At 32.5% G+C, this 26,150-nt stretch overlaps 4 protein-coding genes and 2 long non-coding RNA genes across 8 annotated transcripts in view; 4 read left to right on the top strand and 2 right to left on the bottom strand.

The window, feature by feature from the left end:
• Positions 1 to 1,107: 1,107 nt before the first annotated feature.
• LOC136996969 (uncharacterized) lies at positions 1,108 to 4,373 on the bottom strand. Its single transcript, XR_010887797.1, has 2 exons — positions 4,232 to 4,373; positions 1,108 to 1,531 (listed from the first exon to the last, which is right to left on the bottom strand). It is a non-coding gene; the product is annotated as an uncharacterized lncRNA (long non-coding RNA).
• A 156-nt stretch (positions 4,374 to 4,529) lies between these two features.
• Positions 4,530 to 6,519, top strand: LOC136996967 (putative nuclease HARBI1). Of its 3 annotated transcripts, XM_067346984.1 has the most exons (5): positions 4,530 to 4,620; positions 4,838 to 5,054; positions 5,271 to 5,548; positions 5,638 to 6,211; positions 6,278 to 6,519. In XM_067346984.1, the coding sequence occupies exons 1-5, from the start codon at positions 4,545 to 4,547 to the stop codon at positions 6,285 to 6,287; spliced, it is 1,155 nt and encodes a 384-aa protein (XP_067203085.1). In that variant the 5' UTR covers positions 4,530 to 4,544; the 3' UTR covers positions 6,288 to 6,519. The 3 variants fall into 3 exon arrangements, 1 of the variants encoding a protein (XP_067203085.1); XR_010887795.1 differs by having other exon boundaries at positions 4,581 to 5,054; positions 5,341 to 5,548; XR_010887796.1 differs by having other exon boundaries at positions 4,583 to 5,054; positions 5,363 to 5,548.
• Positions 5,876 to 9,162, bottom strand: LOC105675829 (uncharacterized). The gene is made up of 5 exons (XR_001101313.2): positions 8,920 to 9,162; positions 8,413 to 8,826; positions 8,183 to 8,338; positions 7,965 to 8,108; positions 5,876 to 7,889 (listed from the first exon to the last, which is right to left on the bottom strand). It is a non-coding gene; the product is annotated as an uncharacterized lncRNA (long non-coding RNA).
• A 2,895-nt stretch (positions 9,163 to 12,057) lies between these two features.
• Positions 12,058 to 14,851, top strand: Mcad (Medium-chain acyl-CoA dehydrogenase). Its single transcript, XM_012373345.2, has 10 exons — positions 12,058 to 12,384; positions 12,618 to 12,696; positions 12,789 to 12,956; positions 13,094 to 13,194; positions 13,397 to 13,477; positions 13,545 to 13,675; positions 13,758 to 13,866; positions 13,968 to 14,108; positions 14,188 to 14,463; positions 14,571 to 14,851. Exons 1-10 carry the CDS (start codon positions 12,370 to 12,372, stop codon positions 14,718 to 14,720), a joined length of 1,251 nt encoding a protein of 416 aa, XP_012228768.1. The 5' UTR covers positions 12,058 to 12,369; the 3' UTR covers positions 14,721 to 14,851.
• A 4,420-nt stretch (positions 14,852 to 19,271) lies between these two features.
• Positions 19,272 to 23,083, top strand: LOC105675871 (medium-chain specific acyl-CoA dehydrogenase, mitochondrial-like). The gene is given in 12 exon segments (XM_067346983.1): positions 19,272 to 20,437; positions 20,697 to 20,775; positions 20,867 to 21,034; positions 21,173 to 21,273; positions 21,463 to 21,543; positions 21,611 to 21,728; positions 21,731 to 21,740; positions 21,822 to 21,880; positions 21,883 to 21,929; positions 22,032 to 22,172; positions 22,260 to 22,535; positions 22,669 to 23,083. Coding segments are annotated over 12 exon segments (1,203 nt in total). The 5' UTR covers positions 19,272 to 20,422; the 3' UTR covers positions 22,777 to 23,083.
• A 1,065-nt stretch (positions 23,084 to 24,148) lies between these two features.
• Positions 24,149 to 26,150, top strand: part of LOC136996968 (AT-rich binding protein-like) — a 59,286-nt gene continuing 57,284 nt past the window's right edge. The window contains exon 1 of the mRNA XM_067346985.1: positions 24,149 to 24,637. The gene's annotated coding sequence lies outside the window, so the exon portion shown is untranslated. The remainder of the gene's footprint in view (positions 24,638 to 26,150) is intronic.

Here is a 26,150-nt window from a genome sequence, read left to right as displayed (position 1 = left end):
TAAACATATATAATATAAAGATAATTATAAAAATATATTTTGCAAATAAATACAATACTGCTGATTTTTCCAAACCTCAAAAAGTATCATTTTTAATTCATTACTTATTTATTCTTTTTATTTTCTTTATATATATGTAGTATTGGATAATAAATTCAATTATTACTTTTTATTACTTAAATAACATCCATTTTTATTGACAAGGTTGAAAGACCACATGAGACATATGCAAATCCAATAGCGAATAGCACGCACAGACAGATCATCGCACAGATCGCACGACTTGACGCTAAAGCTAAAAAAATCCAGCTTTTTTTTCTTGACGCTAGCGTCAACTCGAAGTCACGTGACTATGGGCAACGCTGAAACGAGCGTCCCATGAATTTGCACCTTTAAGGTACCTTTTCATGCTGACGCTCGACGCTCAATTTCAGCGTCAAAAGACATCATGTGATCAAAAATTGCTGCCATGATTCGTTATTTTTAGTCACGTGATGTCTTCTAACGCCGAAATTGAGCGTCGAGCGTCAGCATGAAAAGGTACCTTAACATTAAATGGAAATCCCGGCTATATACACCGAATATTACCGCAAGATATCGACGTTTGTGGTTTATCGGATATGAAAGTTCAGCAGTGAAAGATTACGAAAACGATAGTACGAGGAATTTACGCGGAAATTGCGGTTTTGTAATTGTATCGCATTGATACAATCGCACGCGCGCGTGTGTGTGTGTGTATGTGTGTGTGAAGTACGAAAAAAATTGAATGTGACTCGGACCGAGTTTCGAGGGTACATGTTGCGATCGCCGGTTGTTGAGGTTAGGCAACTCTGAATCTTGATTTTTTGATGCGTTAGGTGTGCTACGGTTACGGTGACCATATTTTCGAAAAGGAAATAAAGGACAAATCAAAAAATTTCAGGGTTTTCGTTCCGATATGCTTCTAAATGAATTTATGACTAATAATGTTCACTTGACATTCAGAATTTTAACACTGTGCGTCGACAAACAAAAAAAAAGTTAACTCCGTTTGTGGCTATTTCAAACTAATTCGCCTCTTATACATATATTTTCTAAATAGGTTTCCGATAAAAAAAATAAAAACGATTTAAATGTGAATAATTTTAATGACAAAAATTTAATGTAATAAACATAAAAACATATTTCTTTATTATTCTTATTTTTAAGTGCAGTTATTTGAACAAAACGAATGATTATGTTGCTAAATGATAGCTCCAGCTATCTTCATTAAGAACCAAAGATTTTTAGCACGAAATTTTTCACTTCTAAAAAGTGATTTTATCTGTGATATAATGAAGCCTTTAGATCACACACACAGCCTCTTTAATGTTTAAATGTCTCTATGTTCTATGTGCTGCTGTGCTATTTTATTGCCGCTTCTCCACTGTTTGAGATATTGAAATAGCCATTTTTCACATCTAATATCATTTTTTATAGTTATCTTCTTCATAAAAAGGAACTCTTCTTGTAATTTATCGTTAAATAAGCATTTTCTTTTAGGCGTCATGAGCTAAAATAAAAATTAATTTCATTAAAACTACTATTTAAATGTTTTACATCAAAATATACTTAAGGTACCTTTTCATGCTGACGCTCGACGCTCAATTTCGGCGTTAGAAGACATCACGTGACTAAAAATAACGAATCATTGCAGCGATTTTTGATCACATGATGTCTTTTGACGCTGAAATTCAGTATCAAGCGTCAGCATAAAAAAGTACCTTTAATAAAGATATAAGTTAGTACTACATTATCATAATTATTATATTACTACGCAATTACATTACTATAAATATCTTTCATGTAAAAAGATTAGTATAAAGATTTATAAATATTCAAGTGCATATTTGAATGGGTATTGTAATAATTAACTTACATTTTTAATGTTCAATCCGGATGAATAATTTTTATAATATTAATTTTGATATTCATATAATATTATTTAATGATATTTTTCAGATAAATGGATTTTTTTTAAAAGTTTATGATTATTTTTGAGAAAATCATGAAACTGCAAACAATTCATATCGTAGTTGAATTTTGTGCGAATGCAGGCTTCTAGAGTTTCAACTTTTATTTGTGCTTTTTCGCTGCTCCAAAAATTATTAATAATTGAAAATGTTCTTTCAGTTGGAGCATTTGAGCCAGGAAGACATAAACAGTATTCAACAATTTTTAATATATTTTTAAAAGATATTTGTTTCTCACTAAAATGCTTAAATATTTCTATCTATTTTTCATCACAAGGCATTCTTGTATTTTTTTGCCACTCTTCAAGTTTTTCTTTGGTAATATAGCTTCTTATGCAACAAACTTCATCAAATAGTTCACCGTCATCAATATTTAGTTCTATTTTATTTAAAATAAGAGAAAGACTCTCTTCCACTTTTGACCATAATAATGGAATTTCTCGTAAAAGAATCCATTCAAATACTTCCATTTCTAGGAAAGCATTGTCCCATTGATTTAAATATTCAATACAGGTTTGGTAAAATAATTGCACATTTTCTTTAAATAATTTAACTTCATGGCTTTGGTATATTTCTAATTCTAAAATAATTTTTTTAACATTTATAGGTAGGAACTCTTGTTGTTTACGTTCAATTAATTTTAATTTTAATTCTTTCAAAATATGGAAAGTTTCGCACATAGAAATATTTTGAGATTCTATTTTTAGAATATGTGTATGAAAAGTATAAGCTTGACTGTAAACAAAAAATAACCATGCTTCAGCAAAAGGATTGTTAAAAAAGATTTTTAAAATTGTAGGACATTTTTCTTGCTCCAAAAAATACAATTTAAGAGGATGGAACAATTTCAAAATCCTTTCTAAAGCTGGTAACAGAGTCAACCATCTGGTTTTACTGTAACCTAGTAATTTGTGATATTGAACATCTACATCATCACAAATTTCCTTAAAATTTTCAATTCTGATTGTATAGATGTAAAAATATGAATAAATTTTTACTAATATAACTTCAATATCAATTGGGAGACATTCCGAACCAGTGCAAATGCAATTATTGCATATGTGGGCGGCACAATTGACACCAATTAACTTATTGTCACACATTCTTTGAATTTTATAAAAAACATTATTTTTGCCTTTTCTTTGAGCGCCACCAAAATTACAATTGGTGTTATCAGCACATAAAGCCACTAATTTTTTTGTAGATTCATATTCGTTTAGCAAATCCCAGATACAATCTTTTAAAATATCTGAAGTTTCACCTGGTAATTGTTTTATAGATAAAATCTTAACTTTAATACCTTCATTTGGTAAGAAATATCTAATAAGAACCGAACATAATTTTACATTACCATGATTGGAACAATCGGAATAAATTGTAACATAATTCACTTTAGATAAATCAGTTTTTAACAAGTTAACTGAACATTAAGAATTATAGCTTCTGTTTTTGTCCTAGCACAAGAATATTGTTCATCAAAACATTTTTTTATTAATTTTGAAGTGCAGTCATTAGAACGAAACGAATGATTATGTTGTACTAAATGATAACTCCAGCTAGCTTCTTTAAGAGCCAAAGATTTTTCTCTATCTTGAAACATTTCACTTCTAAAAAATGATTTTATCTGTTTATATGATGAAGCTCTCAAATCAGCCTCTTTATGCTTTGATGTCTCTATGTGCTGTTTTATTGCCGCTTTCCCACTATTTGCAATATTAAAATTAGCCGTACATTTTTCACATCTAACATCACTTTCTGTAACTGTCTTTTTAATAAAAGGGAACTCTTCTTGTAATTTATCATTAAATATGCATTTTCTTTTAGGTGCCATAGTATGGGCTAAAATAAAAATTAGTTTCATTAAAACTACTATATAAATGTTTTGTATCAAAATTCAAAATATACCCAGACAGCACAAGTATCTTAAAGATATCTTTTAAACTCTTAGTTTTTTAAATGTCTTTAAGGCATTTGTGCTGTCGGGATACTTAGTAAAGATATAGGTTAGAGGTTAGAACTACAATTTTACGATTATTATGTTATACGCAATTATATTACTACTAAATATCTTTTATGTAAAAAGAATTATTAAGTATAAAGATTTATAAATATTTAATTGTATATTGAATAGGTATCGTAATAGCCAACTTACATCTTCAATGTTCAATCGGAACAAAATATATTTATCACAAAAAGAAAAATGTAAGAGAGAATCTTATTAATAACTAGATCAAGAGTACCTTGCTGTCAATGAAGTCTAATGAATTATGTCTATGTGCAATAATTTCATTAAAATAATTTGCAAGAAATGTACAATATTTTGACATAAATACTTTGACAGTACCGCTCTCTCTGGTAATATCAAATAACTAATTTCGCTCTTGCAGGAAATCATTTGTTCTTTATAGCTGCACTGGAACTGTACTAAACAAGATAGTACAGATCAGACTATCTATCTGTCTTGTATTATCCTGTTATAATGCAATCCCAGTGCAGCAATAAAGGAACAAACCTTATATTTATCGATCGTTTTCGTAAAAATTTTACTTTAGTATGACATTAGACATTGATACACTAAGGGCCGGTTGTTCCAATTTCTTGGTAAATTTACCTATCAATTATCTATTAGGTAAATATCAGAAAGTGTTGTTCCATTTGTTGGTAAGATTTACCTACGGGTTAAATTGTTATTACCAAAAGGTAATTTTACTCGGTACTCAAACCACCGAGTAAAGTCTCTGTTAGTAGGTAGAGTGATGATTTTAGGTTATGTTTTACGTATTGCTTTATGATTACATATTGGGAATATTACGTCCTGTGTGTTTCACTTACGAAAATGGCTTTAGATATATATGCGGAACTTTTTGAATATGAGGAGGATTTTTGCGAGGAAAATTATGAGATTTTGATCCGCATCCGCAAACCATATACTGTTCGGCCACGACCAGATCTTTTAAATATGTATGATAAAAATGAATTCATTGCACGCTTTAGATTGTGTAAAGAAACAGTTCTCAGAATAGTTGATCTTATTCGTGATAGAATACAAACAAGAACAATGAGGTAAATGCAATAAAAATAAAATAAAGTAGAATATTTATTATTATTTATATTTATGTATTTTTATTTATTTTTATTTATTTTATTTATTTTATTATTATTATTTATAATTATTATTATTTATTATTTATTTATTATTATTTTATTATCATATGTATAATTGATGCAATATTAATAATACAATTATAATGAAAAACTTTTATTGTTTTGGTTTTTTAGGAATAATGCTATAACACCATTGCATCAGTTATTATTGACCTTGCGTTTCTATGCAACTGGAACTTTTCAGATTAGTATAGCTGATTTTGCAGGAATTCATAAATCTACTGCGTGTAGAATTATAAAAAAAGTAACAATAGCTCTGGCTTCTGAATGTCATCGTTACATACGTTTTCCAGAAAACACAGAAAGAATACGTCAACAGTTTTATAATATTGCTAAATTTCCACGTGTCATTGGTGCAATAGATTGCACTCATGTTAAAATTCAGTCACCAGGTACATTAAGTAAATCATGGAATTTAGATGTTTAAATTTATATTTTATTGTTAAATAAATTATTAAACATATTTTCATAATTTGTTCAGGCGGAGAAGAAGCAGAAGTTTTCCGAAATAGAAAAGGTTTCTTTAGCATTAATGTGCAAGCCGTATGTAACAGTGAACTACAATTTCAAGACATTGTGTCACGATGGCCTGGTTCAACTCATGATGCTACAATTTTTAATGCTAGTCGTTTACATGCCAGATTTGTTGAGGGTGAAATACAAGATGGAATCTTACTAGGAGATAATGGATATCCTTGCACTAAATTTTTAATGACTCCTTTATTGCAAACACATAATCGTGCTGAAGAATTGTATAATGAGTCACAAATACGCACTCGAAATGTTATTGAACGTGCCTTTGGTGTATGGAAACGTAGATTTCCTATATTAGCAATAGGCATGAGATTGTCCATAGTCACTATTCAAGCTATTATAATTGCAACAGCAGTATTGCATAACATTGCTCGTCAAATGCACGATCCCGATCCACCAGTTAATTTAGATATAGAACAATTAATTGAAACATTAGAAAATGATGAAAATGAAATAGCGGCATTAAATAATGTTCGAGGTGATACTGCAAGACGAGTATTAATTGACACATATTTCAGAAGGTTTGTAATGTTGTTTAAATTTTATTTAAAGAAAAATATTTTTATTATATTTTACTTTTTTTTCAGATTACAATAAATCCAACACTTATCTTGATCTTGTCATACACTGTCAGTTTTTTTCATTCGATAATATGTTGATATATATATCAATATAAAATTAATAAAAAATAACGTATAACATTTATTAAACTTTTATGATATTTATATTATTTGTACTGTATTGTTTATACATATATAAGATACATATATATATTTTTTTAATATATGTAATTTATAATACATAAATAAATTAAAAACATAAAAAAATATTTGAAATGTGTTCGCATAAAATAATTAACCTTTTTATTAAACATTTATCGCAGAAACTGCTCTGATTTTGTATAACAATATAATCTTTTTTTATAAACTTAACTCTCTTTTTTATGAACTTAACTTTCTAACTTTTTAATAAACTTTTTGGATTATGTGTGTGCGTCAGTCTTTGAAAAAAGTAATATATTTTATAACACTTATTGTTAGTGTAAGTATAACTATAAAATCTTAACTAAAATCTTTTCAGTTAGATAAGCTATAAATTACAAGACTGCTATTTATAGCAAATGTCAAAATGCAAAATCTCTTTGGCAACAACTTATAAGTGATTATATAAAAATATAATCTTTTTTTATGAACTTAACTCTTTTTTTTTTATAAACTTAACTTTTTTTTAATGAGCGTTTTAGATTATGCGTCAGTGTCTTTGAAGAGTATAATATATATTTTATAAAAATAATATTTTATAAGAGTATAACTATAAAATCTTAATTATAAAATATCTTAATTATAAAATCTTTTTAGTTAGATAATCTATAAATTACAAGGTTGCTATTTATAGCATTTACTTATAGCATTTAATTATTAATTGCATTCACCTCATTGTTCTTCTTTGTATTCTATCACAAATAAAATCAATTATTTTGAGAACTCTTTCTTTATACAACCTAAAGTGTGCAATGAATTCATTTCCATCAAACATATTTAAAAGATCTGGTCATAACCGAACCGAATATGATTTGCGAATGCGGATCAAAATCTCATAATCTTCCAAATAAAAATCCTCATATTTAAAAAGTTCCGCATATATATCCAAAGCCATTTCCGCAAGTGAAACAAACAGAACGTAATATTTCCACTAATTATAAAGGGTAATCATAAAGCAATATGTAAAACAATCTAAAATCATCACTCTATCTACTAACAGAGACCTTACTGTATATATATAATATAATATATATGCTATTTATAGCAGCCTTGTAAGTTGTTGTTTTTTAATCTCCACTTCTAGTTCTTTAAGTTGTATCTCTAATTTTACAAATTTTAATTTTTCTTTACTTATTTCCAATTCTATTTGTAAAATCTCTTCTTGCGTATTGTTATTTCTTTCTTTAATTTGTATATCTGTCTCTAAAGCTGTTTTTTGCAATTGCACTAATTCTTCTTTTGCGTTTGCTAAATTGATAATATCAGTTTTTATAATTGATTTTGATGCATTCCCATTTTCAGTCTTAAGTTCCTTGCTAACTTTTTTTCTCAGAATATCAACGCCGGTTTTGGCTGATTTTGTACACTTTTCTGTTGAATTGGAGGTTGTTCTCGAAACGTATTTTTTCACATTTTTTAAATCAAGTACGCTTTTTATCTGTAAATTTATAAAACATTTAAAATATAATTAAAAATATAAACATTATTGTAAAGTTAATAGATGTGATCTTACATTATTATCATCAATATCGTATGTTTTTATTTTTTTTACATGTGCGCTTGAATGTGTATTAAAAACGTCTTCTAAAGGTAATCGCTTTTTATTTGTATATTTTGTATCATCTTCTACATCACTGAAATAGGCTGCGTTTTCTGTCTATAAGTGTACAAATAAATTAGTTATTAAAATAAAAATATAATTAGATATATTCAAAAAAGTCCATATCTTACTTTATCTTCATCATTAACTTCATCTACATTAAGTGTTTCATATATCCATTCAAATTGATCATCAGTATCTTGAGTTTGAGATTCATCATTTATATTGTTTTTTATAACAACTGTTTCTGCTAAAGAGGTTTTGCGTTTTGACACACATTTGTTTATCTGAAACATATATACATATGAACATTATAAAATAATAACAAAGTATAAATTGTATACATATATAAAATTAATACCTGCTAATATTCTATCAGAATCAAAAACGGAAGGCGATCCTTGAATAGTGGACGGTAAAAAAGATAAAAGAATTTCTTCAGCAAAAGTAAGTGGTTGTATATTTGCAGGTCCACCGCCAGTTTTAAATGTTTCCATTTTATTTCTTGATAATTTTTTCTTTAAGTTCTTTTTCATATCTTCGTATTTTGTTTTTACGCTTTTTTTCTTTCGATAAGTTTCTCCACAGCAAGAATTTAATTCATCTGTGATTTTAGACCAACATTCATCTTTGTCTCGCCATGTAGTACTATCAGTTTTTTTGCATTCGATGATATGTTGATATTTTTTTACAAGTTCTATTAAAGTAATAATCTCACTAGCTGTAAAATTAACGCTTCTACCTTCTTTAACAGATTCTTCCATTTTTAATATAACTGTAAAAATAACTTATTTTTATATATATTACATTACTGTAATATTTTAGATAACACTAAATATACATATATGTGAATAAATATCCAACTTACACTTTTTTGCATATTTATCAGATATACCACAATTCGATAGATAGATTAAAATGATTAACACAACCTCACTTTTTAATGATATGAAGTTAGCAATATACAAACCGGAAGCGCATTTTCATACTTACCGACGAGGTAACTACCTAATAGATATTTTATCATGGAACAACATGTTGAATTAAACCTGGCGGTAAACTAATAGGTAAATTTTATCTACAGGGTAGCCACCTTTCAGGTCAGTATGATTTTACCTAGAAGTTAGAACAACCGGCCCTAAGTAAAAAAAAATTAAGACTGTAAATTTGTAAATAAAGGACAAAATTGTAATATAAAAGGCTTGTTCGTTTTAGCTGCACTGGGGCAGCTCTGGGTCTGCTCTAAACAAGATAATACAGGACAAACTATTTATCTGTCCTGTATTATCCTGTGTAGAGCAGACCCAGAGCAGCCCCAGTGTAGCTAAAACGAACAAACCCAAAGAATACAATTTTAAAAAAAAGGACAAAATTAAGTTTTCAAGAAATGAATATATCTAAAGAACAGCTACTTAAAATAAAGGACTGTCCTTTGAAATAAAGGACGGATGGTCACCGTAGCTACGGTATACACATCCGATTTGATCCGATTGCAGCTTCGAAAGGTAAGAGTCAGATGTTGAGTTTTGTGCTTTTTAGAATTAAATCTTCTATTTAATCTAATATGAGATATATAGTTATATGGCAGTATTTTTACGCTTTAAGTATGTTTAGCCTTTCTTAATTTTGAATATTTTTATGTGAACAGGTATTTTGAAACATCAATACGTTTTATCACATAGTTTTTGTAGTGTGAAACTGTCGCACTATTTCGTAGAAACTCATAAACTATTAAAAATTTTGGCTTTATTTGTTTAATTGATCAATAAGTCCCGTATAATAAAACCAATACGTGTGCCGAAGTGAATAACGCTTGTGATAATTTAATAATTTTTAAAATTTGATAAAAAAATTATTAATTCTCATAAGAAAATCTAAAACATAAACCTGGTATCTTAGTTTTTCTTAAGTCTGAATTTATTTTCTTCTCATAACCAGAATTATTTGTTTTATCTATCAAAAACTGAAGAACTATTAAAAATAAACCCAAGATTCTGAATGTTTAATGAATTTCCACAAAATGGTACACACGACTTTACTCACACCGCTTTATTATCAAGCGCGGTTTTGAAAGGAGAGATGTTAATTTCTTGCAGCTGCTTGACGGCGGAAAAGTTAGTAGTTAGTAGTTCAGTTTTGGTTTAGCAAGTTACGCAAAAAGTGTGCTTTTTCTCGGCACCTGCTGCTCCGCAGAAATAAAAGGACGAGAAAAGAAACCCAGCACGCTATTTGTTGTCGACAGTAGCTACCGAATTCAAATAGTACAACTTTGGGCTTGTTCGTTTTAGCTACACTGGGGCTGCTCTGGGTCTGCTCTACACAGGATAATACAGGACAGATAAATAGTTTGTCCTGTATTATCTTGTTTAGAGCAAACCCAGAGCTGCCCCAGTGCAACTAAAACGAACAGGCCCTTTGTTTACTCGCTTTCTCATCTGTTAAACCATAGACATATATATCGTAATACTATAAATTGGAGCATATTGGAGCATATTGGAGCATGCGACGCGAACAAACCTATAGAAAGCAAAAGCCTACATCAGACGATGCAACTTCTTGCAGCAACTCGCAAATGATCTAGTAAACTACTAGAAATGCACCATACAGCACACAGCATCTCTAGTAATTTACTAGATCGCTTGTGAATTGCTGCAACAAGTTGCATCGTCTGATTACAGGCTAAAGGCTCATCTACAATGTGCTCTTTGCGTCTTGTATTGTGTCTTCTGCTTTTTGTTGTTTGTTTCTTGTACTTTTGTCATATGGAACTGTGAAACATTGTCATGTACAATTTGTTTCTTCTAAATTTCCAAAGAAAAATGTTATTTTACATTGATTAGTCATAGATCAATATTCAACAGCACTCTTATTGACTAATGATGTTTAAGGTAATATTTTAAGATAATTTTATAGCGTTTTCGAATAAATGGGGTTTGAACGATCTAGGGTTGATCAATCACTATTTTACTATAAATGCAAGTCTTTCATTGGTGGAGAGGTTGCAATGACGTCATTAACCAATCTTGGGTCGTTCAAATCCTGTATAATCGAATAGCGTTTTCGATTATACAGGATTTGAACGACCCAGGGTTGATCAATCACTATTTTACTATAAATGCAAGTCTTTCATTGGTGGAGAGGTTGCAATGACGTCATTAACCAACCCTGGGTCGTTCAAATCCTGTATAATCGAAAACGCTAGAAAACGCTATTAATGTATGAACTATGAATATTGGGCTTGTTCGTTTTAGCTGCACTGGGGCAGCTCTGGGTCTGCTCTAAACAAGATAATACAGGACAAACTATTTATCTGTCCTGTATTATCCTGTGTAGAGCAGACCCAGAGCAGCCCCAGTGTAGCTAAAACGAACAAGCCCTATGATTAAATAAAATAAATAAATATCCGATACCATTGTTGTCATACGATGTTTCTTTATTTTCTGTCGCTCGAGATAAAAGTTGACGAACTTCGTAAGAAACAAGAAACACGTGACAAGAAACATGATTATCGGTAAAACAGTGCTCAAAGAGGCAAAAAGATAACAGACAAAAAGCATAAAACAGGAAGCAAAGAGCACATTGTAGATGAGCCTTAAAAATCCGACAGTCAGAGAGCAAGAAACAATACGCAAGGGTCGGTATTCATAGTCCGTTCTTATATTTAAGATTGTCTTAAGCACGGACTTATATTCGCTCTCTTCGTCACACATAGATTGTGTCTGACAAAGAGAGCGAATATAAGTTCGTGCTTAAGACGATCTTGAATATAAGAACGGACTATGAATACCGCCCAAGAAGCACGTTGTTCATCAGGCTTATGGCCGGAGCACAGACATATGGCCGGAGCACAGACTTTTGCATAAAGCATAACGCATAAGCATAAGGAAATTGATTGGTCCATTTCCTTATGCATTTGCTTATGCTTATATATAGACCAATCAATTTCCTTATGCTTATGCGTTATGCTTTATGTAAAAGCTTGTGCTCTCGGCTTTAAGTATAAAGAGTATTGTGAGAAATATTTATCAAAAATTTAGTTATATATTAGTTAATATCGTTAATTTATTACTTTAACACAACGAAAAATTTGTCAATTTTGCTTTAATATTTGTCTTTTTGAATTAGCCTTTAATAAGTTATTTTTATTCTTACTGAACTTTGTACTTTGCTCTTATACGCGTTAAATAAATTAAAAAGTTTATTACTTGTTATCAAGAGTTGCATTATCATCAATTTTTCATATCATCTGACAGTGCAGAAACAGTTGTCGAGTATAACCATAAGTACTGTGCACTGTGGAAAACAGGATACCATTAACATGATGCTCAAAAAAGTAAGTTACAAAATATAACAATTATTTAAAATTTAATAACAACAACTATTAAAGATTTGCTTACCTTATTGAAATTATGTTAGTCTATTTTTCAATATTTTTCTAATAGTATATTTTATGGACAAGCAGAAAAAAATATGATAGATAAAACATACTGTGACAAATACGATTATTATTATAAAATTTGTCGAATAAATTGTTTATGTAATTAAATATATGATATTAATTTTTAGGTATTTAATCCAAGAATATGCCAAAATATAGTGCGACCATTTTCAGCAGCTGCTGAGTCAGCTCAAGGATATAATTTCGGTATAAAAAACATATTTTTATCAGTATGTAACAATTGAACATATTATTTGATTTTAAAGTACAATTATTCTGTTTTTCTTGGATTGTTTTAGAATTATCTGATACACAAAAAGAAATGCAAGATCTAGCACGAAAATTCACTAGAGAAGAAATTATTCCAGTCGCAGCAGAACATGATAAAACTGGAAAATATCCATGGGATCTGATTAAAAAGGCTTGGAATATTGGTCTTCTGAATAAACATATTCCGCAACATTGTGGTATGTATACAAAGAGACATATATTACATGTTTATGTTACATATTTGGTTGCAGATATCTTAAATGTATAAATAGAAATACAGAACTGTTAATAAAAATTATACTTCAAATATTCAAATCACAATAATTTATGTCAGGTGGTCTGGAAAGTAGTATTTTTGATGGCTGCTTGGTAGGAGAAGAATTAGCTTATGGTTGTACAGGAATAGGAACTGCAATTGAAGGCACAAGCCTTGGAGTAAGTTTTGTTCCATAATACTATTTTACTATTCTATTGTAGTTAAAGTTGTAAGAATTAAGTGGCAAAATTTTTGATAAACTAAAAATTTGAAAATATTAATTAATATGAAAATTTTGAAACATTAATTTCTAATATTGAGAATTTGAGAATATGAATCTTTTACTTCTAAATGTATACATAATATTATCCTTTAATTTAGCAAACTCCACTCCTTGTAGCTGGGACCAAGGAACAGCAAAAAAAATTTTTTGGAAGACTTCAAGATGAACCACTTGTTACGGTAATTTTGAAGATAAATTTATTTGTGTTATTTTATAAAAATATATTGTAAATGATATTATTTACAGGCGTATTGTGTTACTGAACCTGGTGCAGGATCCGATGTAGCAGGTGTTAAGACTAAAGCTGAGAAGAAAGGAAAAGAGTGGGTAATTAATGGCACAAAGATGTGGATTACAAATGGTGGTGTTGCTAACTGGTATGATAGTGTGCTTTAATATGTGACATCAACTTCTAGACATAATCTTCTACATTTTTGACATAACAATCTTGTTATACAGGTATTTTGTTTTGGCGAGAACAAATCCAGATCCAAATGCTCCAGCTAATAAGGCTTTCACAGGTTTTATTGTAGAACGTGAAAGCGATGGTTTAACTCCTGGTCGTAAAGTAATACTCTGCTTTTTGCTATTTTATTTAGTTAACTGCGATAGAATAGTATTAAGTCAAATTTTTAATAACCTATTAATTATCTTTCTGTGTCTTTTAAGGAATTGAATATGGGACAAAGAGCAAGTGATACACGAATGATAACATTTGAAGATGTTCGTGTTCCCGAAGAAAATGTATTGCTTGGAGAAGGACAAGGATTCAAGATAGCTATGAAGACTTTTGACAGAACACGACCTGGGGTACATTTCCATTCATAATGATAAACATTGAATGAATTTAACATAAAATTTGCATAAACATATCTTTTTATTTACATAGGTCGCTTCAGCAGCCGTTGGTTTAGCTCAGAGAGCTTTGGATGAAGCAACGAAATACGCGTTGGAACGCAAAACATTTGATAAACCAATAGCGGAACATCAAGCAGTAGCTTTTATGTTGGCTGATATGGCTGTTGGCGTTGACACCTCCAGAACGGCATGGATGAAAGCAGCCTGGGCTACTGATAAAGGATTACCGAATTCTACATTACTTGCTAGTATTGCGAAATGTTATGGTGCTGATGTAGCTAATAAATGTGCTACAGACGCTGTACAGGTAAGTAAATTACAATAATTTATGTAGAAGAACTTAATAATTTATTAAAAATTGAGTACATATCCTATTCCTGGAATTTCTTGCATGTAATAGTTCTTTTTTTTTAGATTTATGGTGGTGCTGGTTACAATTCTGAATATCCAGTGGAAAAACTCATGCGTGATGCAAAAATTTTTCAAATATATGAAGGTACTGCGCAAATTCAACGACTGATAATATCGCGTTATCTTTTCGCTGATGCTAAGCAAAGAAACTAACAACCTAACCTAACTTAACCTAACCTAACAAAAAAAAAGAATTAAAATGTTGCACAAACAAATGTCTAAATAAGATAAATAGAAATAAGATAAATAGAAATATAAAATTGTAACTTGTGTCACTAACCGAATTAGATTGTATAAAATTTACTAAATATTTTAATACTTTTTATGATAAAATAATTGAACAGAATTTATGTTATTTTGTGATAAAATTTTGAAATACTATACATATTTTATATATCAATATAAGGTGAATGTTGAAATTTTTATATTTTTATTATATTAAAAATAAACGTGCTAAATATGAATTGTATGTGCCTGTATAAATTATGAAAAAATATACATATATGAATAATTTATAGAATGTTAATATTTTCGTCATCATGTGTAATTCATTTTTTACTATGCAATCAAAATTCATATTTTTTATTTTATTTTCTTTTTCTAAATTGAAAATTTGAATATCTAAATATTTGTTAGCAATTCTATGTGAATATATATACAGGCATTCTAATTTTTTCGCACTATATATTTTTATAAATAATATTACAAATATAAAATTGTCAGTTATTGTAGCTTATTGAACACTGTATAGAAAACATCTGATTTTCATTGTGATATTCAAATCCCTTTTTAATGTGCAAATTTGCACGCGCACAAAGCAGTTTTTCTGGCCGCCATGGCATTTTTCCATGGACTGGCATGCAGAGCAACGTAGAGCATAAATGCTCTGCAACTAATCGCATGTTTTACTCGTTAAAAGTGCATAATAAATACAATTTTTGATCGCGTGTATCGATTAAAGCGACAGATGTTTGTCGGAACATAGATGATCGCAGATGTTTGTAATTAAAGACAATTTGTCAATTTGTTGATGGCGCGGACGAGTACCGGCACATTCTCGGTAAGTACAGATTTTAATGTTTAATTAAATAATTACGTTTATTTGAAAGATTTGAAACGAAGCTTTTCTATCATATGTATATTTGTATATGCAATTTTTAGACATTTTAAATATATAGTTACAGTGAGCGAGAAAAAAGATTTGAAAGGCAATGATATGTTTGTCATTACATAACCTCATTTAACTTAGCTCTAATTTGACGGTCAAAGGGTTAAGTAACGGTCCGTATATTTTCATCACATCGCGTGTATAGGCAACGAGAACGCGACAGTCATTTCGAATTGAGCGCGGATTTTCGCTACAGAGGATGCAGTCTACGCCGAACGAGTACGTTAGTCAAGTGCATTGTACATTGAAAACAGATTACACACCGTATTATGTCCATTAAGTTGCAGTTTTTTACGCGGTTATATTTGATGAAGTCGCACGTGACGAGTTATGCAACATACGACGCAAACGGCAGCCCGCGCCGGGAGATTACATTGCAGCAGCTGACCTACTTAAAGCTTATCGTCATCGCCGATATGGGACAGCCAATCGGTCGCTACTGAGAGGTTTGTGACATATCTCTTTGAATGAAAAAGTGGTCAAAACGTCGCGAACGGCGATTTGGCTGGACGTCCCGCAAACTTGCAGATCATTGCGGTTGCGGGTTAAAGGGCGGGGGACATCTTTTGAAAATTGCGTCTTTTCGCCCCGCGACATCTCACTAACGTGGTATCAGTACCGTAATCGGCGTACAACGGCACCCGAAACAACGGTGCCGGTGTGCTCCGATCGAGGCAATGTGTACTCGTTCCCTGTATCTTAATTTTCATCTTGTGAGCAACGTTCGGTAGCTTCTGTCTGTTAAACAACATCAACGACAACGCCGAGAGTGACATGCTACAGCGAGCGAGAAAGTGAATGCCGGCGTTTGCGAGATTATGCTCGTAATTATGTTTTCCCTTTCGTTATCCACTATCATATACGCATAACGCTAGGTAGCTCTTACGTCGCCTTGCTGATGATCTGTAAGATGTAAATTACACTGACGCATGCTACGCTTGATTATTATCATATTCACATATCATTATTGGTTTATCACGATATCCCCATATCACAATCATCCGTCACACAAGCGTATCTTGGAATCCTCATCGTTCTGTCAGATTTGCATAAATGTGTTTATAAGGTCGACTTTAATCATAGGACAAAGCTAATTATTGTCCGTCATGTTGGCGCGAGTAGTGAAAATAGACAGCGGAAGAGATAGCTCGGTGAGTGTGTGCGCGATCGCCAGACGGGAAAAGATATACACGGCGGTAAAAGTGAGAGGGTGAACGTTGGAATACGCACAAGAGGGAAAGCGCGAGCGAGACATTGAATGCGCTCATGAGAGATGGAGAAAGAAAGAGGTTGGAGAACGGAGTGCTCGCTACTGCGGGACGGAGTCGCGAAGAAATAGAGAGGAGAGAGAGAATGTGTGTACGAATGTGTGTATGAGCGAGAGTAGAGTGAGAGAAAGATAACATGGGAGAAAGACATTGAAAAGGGGCACGTAAAAGAATGTAGGTGTTTTTCCCAGGAAAAGTGCGTGTGCTCAGCGCGTGACGTGCACAAGGGGGAGAAAAGCAGGTACCTCTGTCTGACTGTCTATTCATCCACTGGAATACACGAGAACCGAATGGCTACGAAGATGAGGCAGAGTGTGGAAGAGCCCGCGACGATCCTCAACAACACACCGGCATCGCAACGACAACGAGCCCTTACGCGGAATCGTTCACGTCGTCACCTTTTTCCTTCATCATGGTGCCGACGGTGGTCCTGACAGAGAATGCCGCTACAAGCGCCGGCAACCTGCCCTTGACAGGATCTCAACAACAAAGCCTGCATCAAGTGCAGCAGCAACAACAGCTGCAGCAATGGATACATATGTATGTTAGAATATCGGCTTGATCACCGACGTAGCCGTCGATGATGTCACGGGTAAGTCAATGATTCTCACTTACGCTTTTAGGGCTTTTGTTGTCGCTAATGCGCTGCTTGCAAAACACCCCCTTTCTTTTTCTACTCCTTTTATCTCTCTAAACTTCACTCTAACGTCGTCCCCCTTGTTCTCATTTTTTCCGCCTGTCTACTAACCTACTTCTCTTTTTTTGCTTGGCGGTCTTTTTTGTTTCACACTCTCTGTTTGACCTTCCTCTCTATTTGCCCTTCATCTGCCTTGAATCTTCGTCATCTGTTGTATCGAATAGCTTTTTATAAAAGAATACTAGACGATAGAATTTTTTGTGAAAACTGTTGTTATACAACATAACTGTTGTGTTAAATTTGGAAATATGCGATATATATATAACTGATTAGGCGATGAAGTTAGTTGAAGATGTCTTTCAGTTGCATTGCGAAAATTATATATGATATGTTTAACATGAAGATCTTATATAATTATAATATCAGAAAATCTGATCACTCAGAGGAAAAAAAAAGAAAAATTTTTTCTGGGTTTGATAATATGTATATAAATAAATATGATTAAAAATATATATATGGATTCTACAGAAAATAAAATTTGAAGATGGACAATATCTTAATAACTTTCATAGATAATGAAAAACAAAATGTTTATTACGAACGCAGTTTTAAAAACAAAATCTTCGTTTTTACGTAAACTTTAAAAGATTTTTTTGCAAAAAATAAAATACAATATCGAAGACAAAAATTTATTTCCTTGGTAATAAATTTTGATATAAGTAGCATTATAAATTTTTTAAAAGACAATTTTATTCAATTTTAATTTGCTTATATTATACTTGAATATGTATTATGATTAAACATCTTGGCATCTTGTGAGTTAACGAAACATTAACAGATATTTTTTTTGTACAAGCGTACTGCTAAATGTTATGAATAAATAATAGATAATAGCAAAATAGATAATAAATAGATAATAAATGATCATATTTTTCTATCAGTTCTTTACGAGATGAGCTCAGAGATGATATTGTATTATATATAGCCAGTGACATAACAGCTGCGCAAAGATATGTACTTCTAGTGATATCACAAATATAAGAAAAAATATCATATATAAGGTGTCTGTTTAAGCTAAGCAGAGTGATAAGCACGATTAAAATTGCCGCGTTCGGTGAGTCAACGCCATTGGTGCACAGTTGCTAGCAGTCACTTAGCGGTCAGCGGAAAATGACCCGCAATACAAGTTCGCCGCGCAAATCGCTATAACAACAATTAATGCCCTCCTAGGAGGTTTTAGAAATCAACATAAAATTAAACAAAAACTGCCAGAAAATTCGTAAGCTTCTCAAACGGTTTAAGACCTTCTAGAAGAGCAAGCTACAATAAAAGCAGTGCGAGAAAGGAGCACCTTTCAGAAAGTCTGAAACGCGTTCACGTATCGCAGTTATCTTTAGATTTTGTGATTAACTTGGCAGTTTCGTATCGGAAAGGTGTATGCTGACTCCTTTTGCTTTTCCGTTGCTCGTGGAATGCAAATTCTTGTCGCAGCCTTCGCGATCTCTGGCGCAATTGATCCGTTGCTCACGGAAAAGCGCAATTGCAATTCGAGAGATCGATTGCTCGCCGCTCGGTAATCCGTTGTTCGCGAAACCAAAACTCTGAAAATATTGTAAGTATCTGTAAATAATTGTACATAGTATTTCTTGATCGTGTTTATTAAAGATTGTGCCGTTCGGAAAAAAGGAAAACAATTTTCTCACCGCGCCCGTTCCATCGCTATTTTTCTCTCTCTCTCTCTTGCTCTTCGCGTTTTTCGTTCGCGCGTTTGCTTTTAAAAATTTTTCTTTTTTTTCCTCTAAGTGAACAGATTTTCTGATATTATGCATAAGCTTTTGCATAAAGTCAGTTTCAAACTATATAATTTTTCATGCAATTTATTGCAACTTAATTGTCGCAACTTATTAGTTGTAGCAATTATTTTTGTGACTTATCACTCTACATGCAACTACGTTCGCGTACAGTGTCTCACAACTTACAACTTTAAATTTAATGAAGAATTTCTTGGCCAATTTAAGATTAAAATTAAGATGATCTGAGTTGTATATCTGAATATATCTGTATATCATTTTGCATATCTGAAAAAGATATAATAAAAATTGCATTGCTATTAGAATTTTTTCAGATTATTGTCACATTACTTACAAGAATTAGAATGGTCTTATTGTTAGATTATTGTCATATTACTTATACTTAGGCCATTTCAGTTATTGTCTTGCATTATCTATCTTGTTAAACTGATAAGAATAATTAAATGGATTTTTGTCAAAATTATTATGCTATGTCTCTTTATCAACTATTTTTAAATGATGTAGTAAATATTTGTCAGTGAAATTATTTAGGGTATATTTAGATAAATGATTATGTGCTTTGGTACTAAAATAAAAAAAAAATAGCAAAAAGTGGAGTTAATTACTTTGGCTTCTGAGCGGCTCAAGTATAAAGTGTGTTGTGAGAAATATTTATCAAAAATTTAGTTACATATTGTTTAATATTGTTAATTTTTTACTTTACTACTTAATTAATAAAAAATTTGTTAGTTTTCCTTGAACATAAATCTCTCTCTTTAAATTAGACTTTACTAATAATAAGTTATTTCTATTCTCACTAAACTTTGTACTTTAACTTTTTTAAGCATTCTATCGATTAGAAAATTTATCTTTTATATATTCGCTATCAAGAGTTGCATTAGTACTTTTGCTTTGACAGTGTCTTGCAAAAACAGTTGCAATCGAGTATAACCATAAGTACTTTGCATTGTACAAAATAGAATACCATCAATATGATGCTCAAGAAAGTAAGTTACAAAATATAACAATCATTTAAAATTTAATAACAACAATTATTAAAGATTTACTTACTTTATTGAAATTAGTTTGTTTTTCAATTTATCTCTAATATTATATATTTTATGGACAAGTAGAAAAGACAGATATGACAGATAAAACACACTGTGACAAATACGATTAATATAATATACGATTAATATACGATTATAATATAAAATTTGTCGAGTAAATTATTTATGTAATTAAACATATGATATTAATTTTTAGGTATTTAATTCAAGAATATGCCAAAATATAGTGCGACCATTTTCAGCAGCTGCTGAGTCAGCTCAAGGATATAATTTTAGTATAAAAACATCTTTTTATCAGTATGTAACAATTGAATATATTATTTGATTTTAAAGTACAATTATTCTGTTTTTCTTGGATTGTTTTAGAATTATCTGATACACAAAAAGAAATGCAAGATCTAGCACGAAAATTTACTAGAGAAGAAATTATTCCAGCGGCAGCAGAATATGATAAAACTGGAAAATATCCATGGGATCTGGTTAAAAAGACTTGGAATATTGGTCTTCTGAATAAACATATTCCGCAACATTGTGGTATGTATACAAAGAGACATATATTACATGTTTATGTTATATATTTGGTTACACATATCCCAAATGTATAAATGGAAATACAGAATACTGTTACAAAAATTATATTTAAAATATTCAAATTATAATAATTTATGACAGGTGGTCTGGAAAGTAGTATTTTTGATAGCTGCTTGGTTGCAGAAGAATTAACTTATGGTTGTACAGGAATATCAACTGCAATTGAAGGCACAACCCTTGGAGTAAGTTTTGTTGCACAATACTATTTACTATTCTATTGTAGTTAAAGTCGTAAGAATTAAGTGGTAAAATTTTTGATAAACTCAAAATTTGAAATATTAATGTGAGAATTTTGAAACATTAATTTCTAATATTTGAGAATATGAATCTTTTATTTTTAAATGTATACATAATAATACTCTTTTATTTAGAAAACTCCACTCCTTGTAGCTGGGACCAAGGAACAGTAAAATAAATTTCTTAGAAGACTTCAAGATTAACCACTTGTTACGGTAATTTTAAAGATAAATTTATTTGTGTTATTTTATAAAAATATATTGTAAATGATATTATTTACAGGCGTTTTGTTTTACTGAACCTGGTGCAGGATCCGATGTAGCAGGTCTTAAGACTAAAGCTGAGAAGAAGGGAAAAGAGTGGATAATTAATGGCACAAAGATGTGGACTACAAATGGTGGTATGCTAACTGGTATGAAAATGTGCTTTAATATGTGATATTAACTCTAGAGATAATCTTCTACGCTTTTGATATAACAATCTTGTTATATAGGTATTTTGTTTTGGCGAGAACAAATCCAGATCTAAATGCTCCAGTTAATAAGGCTTTTACAGGTTTATTGTAGATCGTGAAAGCGATGGTTTAACTCCTGGTCGTAAAGTAATACTCAGTTTTTTTGCTATTTTATTTAATTAACTGCGATAGAATAGTATTAAATCAAATTTTTACTAATCTATTAATTATCTTTCTGTGTCTCTTAAGGAGTTGAATATGGGACAAAGAGCAAGTGATACATGAATGATAACATTTGAAGATGTTCGTGTTCCCGAAGAAAACGTATTGCTTGGAGAGGGACAAGGATTCAAGATAGCTATGAAGACTTTTGACAGAACACGACCTGGGGTACATTTCCATCCATAATGATAAATATTGAATGAATTCAATATAAAATTTGTGTTCATTATAAATATCTTTTGATTTGTATTATAGTTTGCAGCAGCAGCTGTTGGTTTAGCTCAGAGAGCTTTGGACGAAGCAACGAAATACGCGTTAGAACGCAAAGCATTTAATAAACCAATATCGGAACATCAAGCGGTAGCCTTTAAACTGGCTGATATGGTTGTTGGCATTGAAACCTCCAGAACGGCATGGATGAAAGCAGCCTGGGCTATTGACAAAGGATTACCGAATTCTACATTACTTGCTAGTGTTGCGAAATGTTATACTGCTGATATAGCTAATAAATGTGCTACAGACGCTGTACAGGTGAGTACAATACAATGTTTTATATAAATTGTTTTATATAAAATACAATGATTTATATAAAAGAACTTTCTTTTTTAAAGATTGAGTTACATATCTATTCCTGCAATTTTTTGTATGAAATAATTTTTTTTAGATTTATGGTGGTGCTGGTTACAATTCTGAATATTCAGTGGAAAAACTCATGCGCGATGCAAAAATTTTTCAAATATATGAAGGTACTACAAAAATTCATGACTGTTGATATTGCGTTCTCTTTTCGCTGATGTTAAGCAAAGAAACTAACAAAAAAAAGAACTGAAATGCAGTACAAACAAATGTCTAGAAATAAGATAAAAAGAAATATAAAACAGAAACCTATGTCACTAATTGAATTAGATTGTGTAAGATTTACTAAATATTCCGATATTTTTATGATAAAACAATTAAACAAAATTTATATTATTTTGTTACATAATTTTGAAATAATATATATTTTATATATCAATATAAGGTAAATGTTGAAATTTTTATACTTTTATTATATTAAAATTAAATGTGCTAAATATAAATTGTACGTGCTTATTTACTATGCGATCAAATTCCGTATTTTTTATTTCAATTTCTTTTTCTGAATTAAAAATTTAAATATCTAAGGATTTATTAGCAATTCTATATATGTATATGCAGGCATTCTAATTTTTTCGCACTCTATATATTTTTATAAACAATATTGGAAGTATAAAATAATCAGTTAGTTTGTTAAAGATTGTATAGAAAACGTCTGATTTCCATTGTGATATTCTAATCATTTTTAATGTGTAAATTTCAGTACTAAAAAGTTTGTAAATGTATTTTTTGTATTTTCTCTTTTTCTGTCAAATGCTTAATATTATTATTATCTCATTTGGAATAGAATGTATTATGTTGCAATAACAAAGAATGAATCTATTTTGAATTTGCGCGCGCAAAAAGTGGTTTTTCTAGCCGCCATGACACTTTTTCATGAACATTGGCTTGGCACGCAGTGTTGCGATATGGGACCGGTTGTATGCGCATGTGCGGCTCTGCGCATGTGCAGTGATGGAGATCCAGTGCCGTTATATGTTATGTGTTGACCGTATGGCGGGACGTTTTGACATGAGAAGGTCTGGTGACTACAAATAAGGTAAGATTTATTTATTTACAAGCATGGAATCTACGGAGCCAGCAGCTAAAAAACCAAGAAGTAAAAAATTTCAATCAATTTCAAAAAATTTAGAAATATTTTTAATGTAGCGGGGTAACGGTGCCTTGTTTAATTTGTATGAGACACTGTACTGACGCCGTATTGTCGCACATGCGCATACAACCGGTCCCATATCGCAACACTGTTGGCACGCAGAGTATAAATGCTTCATAATTAATCGCGTATTTTACTCATTAAAAGTGCATGATAAATGCAAATTTTTGTCGAACGTATCGATTAAAATGACGGATGGTTGACGGAACACACAGATTATCGCGGATGTTTGTAATTAAAGACAATTTGTCAATTTGTCGATGGCGCAGACGAGCACCGGCATATTCTCAGTAAGTCCAGATTTTAATGCTTAATAAAATAATTCCTACGTTTACTTGGGAAACCTGAAACGAGGCTTTTCTTTCATATGTGTATTTATATATTTTTTGGATTTTTGGACATTCGAAGTATGTAGCTACAGTAAGCGAGAAAAAGAATTTGAAAGGCAAAGGCATTTGTTTCTCGTTACATAACCGCATTTAATTTAGCTCTAATTCGTCGAGCAAAGGGTTAAGCACGGTTCGTATGTTTTTATCGCATCGCGTGCGACGAGAACGCGACAGCCATTTCGAATTGAGCGCGCATCGTGACAGAGGGCACTGGCTGCGTCGAACGAGTGCGTTAGTCAAGTGCATTGTTCATTGAAAGCGGATAACACCGCATTATGTCCGTCAAGTCGTAGTTTTTTACGCGGTTATATTTGGTGAAGTCGCGCGTGACGAGTTATGCAACGTACGACGCGAAAGGGCGGCCCGTGCCGGGCGATCAGACACCGCGGCAGCTGACCTACTTAAAGCTTATCGTCGTCGCCGACACGGGACGGCCAATCGGCCGCTACTGAGAGGTTCGTGACATATCCCTGCTAATGAAAGAGTGGTCAAAACGTCGTGAACGGCGATTTGGCTGGGCGTCCCGCAGACTTGCAGATCATTACGATCGCGGGTCGTTGGTTAGAGGGCGGGGGACATCTTTTGGAAATTGCGTCCTTCCGCCCCGCGACAGCTCGCTGATGAGGTACCAGTACCGTAATCGGCGTACAACGGCACCCGAAACAACGGTGTCGGTGTGCTCCGAGATAACGTGTGCTCGTTCCCTGTATCTTAATTTTCACTTTGTCAGCAACGTTCGGTGGCTTCTGTCCTTCGTTAAATAACATCAACGACAACGCCGAGAGCGACATGCGACAGCGAGCGAGAAAGTGAACGCCGGCGTTTGCGAGATTACGCTCGCGATTATGTTTTCCCTTTCGTTATCCACTACCATATACTGTATCGCATAACGCTAGGTAGCTCTTACGTCGCCTCGTTGATAATAGCAAATCTGTAAGATGTAAATTACACTGACGCACGCTTGATCATTATCACGTTCACGTGACCGTCTCCGGTTTATCGCGATATTCCGATACTGCAGTCGTTCGTCACACGAGCAAATCTTCGAACCGTCAATCAGATTCGCATAAATGACGCATAAAGGTCGATTGTAATCGCGGGCTAATTACAAAGCTAATTACTTTCTGTCGCAAGGGTTGCACTACAAAGCTCCGAATGAAGAATTCAATACGTGATATCCGCGTTCGCATTCGCATTGACGAACCGTACTTGTTATCGGAAGGAAACCGAAAATAACGTAAATGCAAATACGCGCGACAAGTCGCGACCGCGGGCGCTACGGCCCTGCGTGTTTCGCGATGTCAGAGTGCGACAGTGCGCCGGACGCTCGCTTGACTAAGGGAGTGCCCGTGTCGATGCAAAGTGTAAGTGAAGTGGCCTACAGACCTACATTTGTCTAACGTTCCATTTTTTTACGGGCCGACGGACAGGAGGTTAACAAATACCCGCGCGGGTCTCCTATTTTGCGCGAAGCGTGGCGTGTGTCCGTGCGCGTGCGATGCCGTCGTCTCGTAATATATCGACGTACGGCTGAAGACGGCCGGGAGAGAGAAGGAGAAAGTTAACGAAGCGAACGAGCGAGCGAGCTAGCGAGGCGGCGGTGTAGTTTCGGTACGCTCTCGGAACACGGCGCTTTGGACCGGCGCGCGGGGCGCGAGTAGTGAAAAGAGACAGAGCGACGGAAAGAGATAGCTTGCGAGAGTGTGTGCGCGAGCGCCAGCGGGAAAAGGTGTACATGTTGGTAGAAGCGAGAGGGTGAACGTTAGAAGAACGCACGAGAGGGAAAGGGCGAGCGAGACGTCGAATGCGCGCGTGAAAGACGGAGAAAGAAAGAGGTAGGAGAACGGAGCGCGCGCTACCGCGGGACGGAGTGGCGAAGAAAAAGACAGAGGGGGAGAAAGAGAGAAAAAAAGAGTGAGAGAGAGAGAGAGAAAATGTGTGTATGAATGTGTGTGTATGAGCGAAAGA

The sequence above is a fragment of the Linepithema humile genome, chromosome 1 (genome assembly GCF_040581485.1).
Source record: "Linepithema humile isolate Giens D197 chromosome 1, Lhum_UNIL_v1.0, whole genome shotgun sequence".
Classification (NCBI taxonomy): Eukaryota; Metazoa; Arthropoda; class Insecta; order Hymenoptera; family Formicidae; genus Linepithema; species Linepithema humile.
Note: the sequence above shows the minus strand (reverse complement) of the source record. Positions and strands in the feature narration are given on the sequence as shown.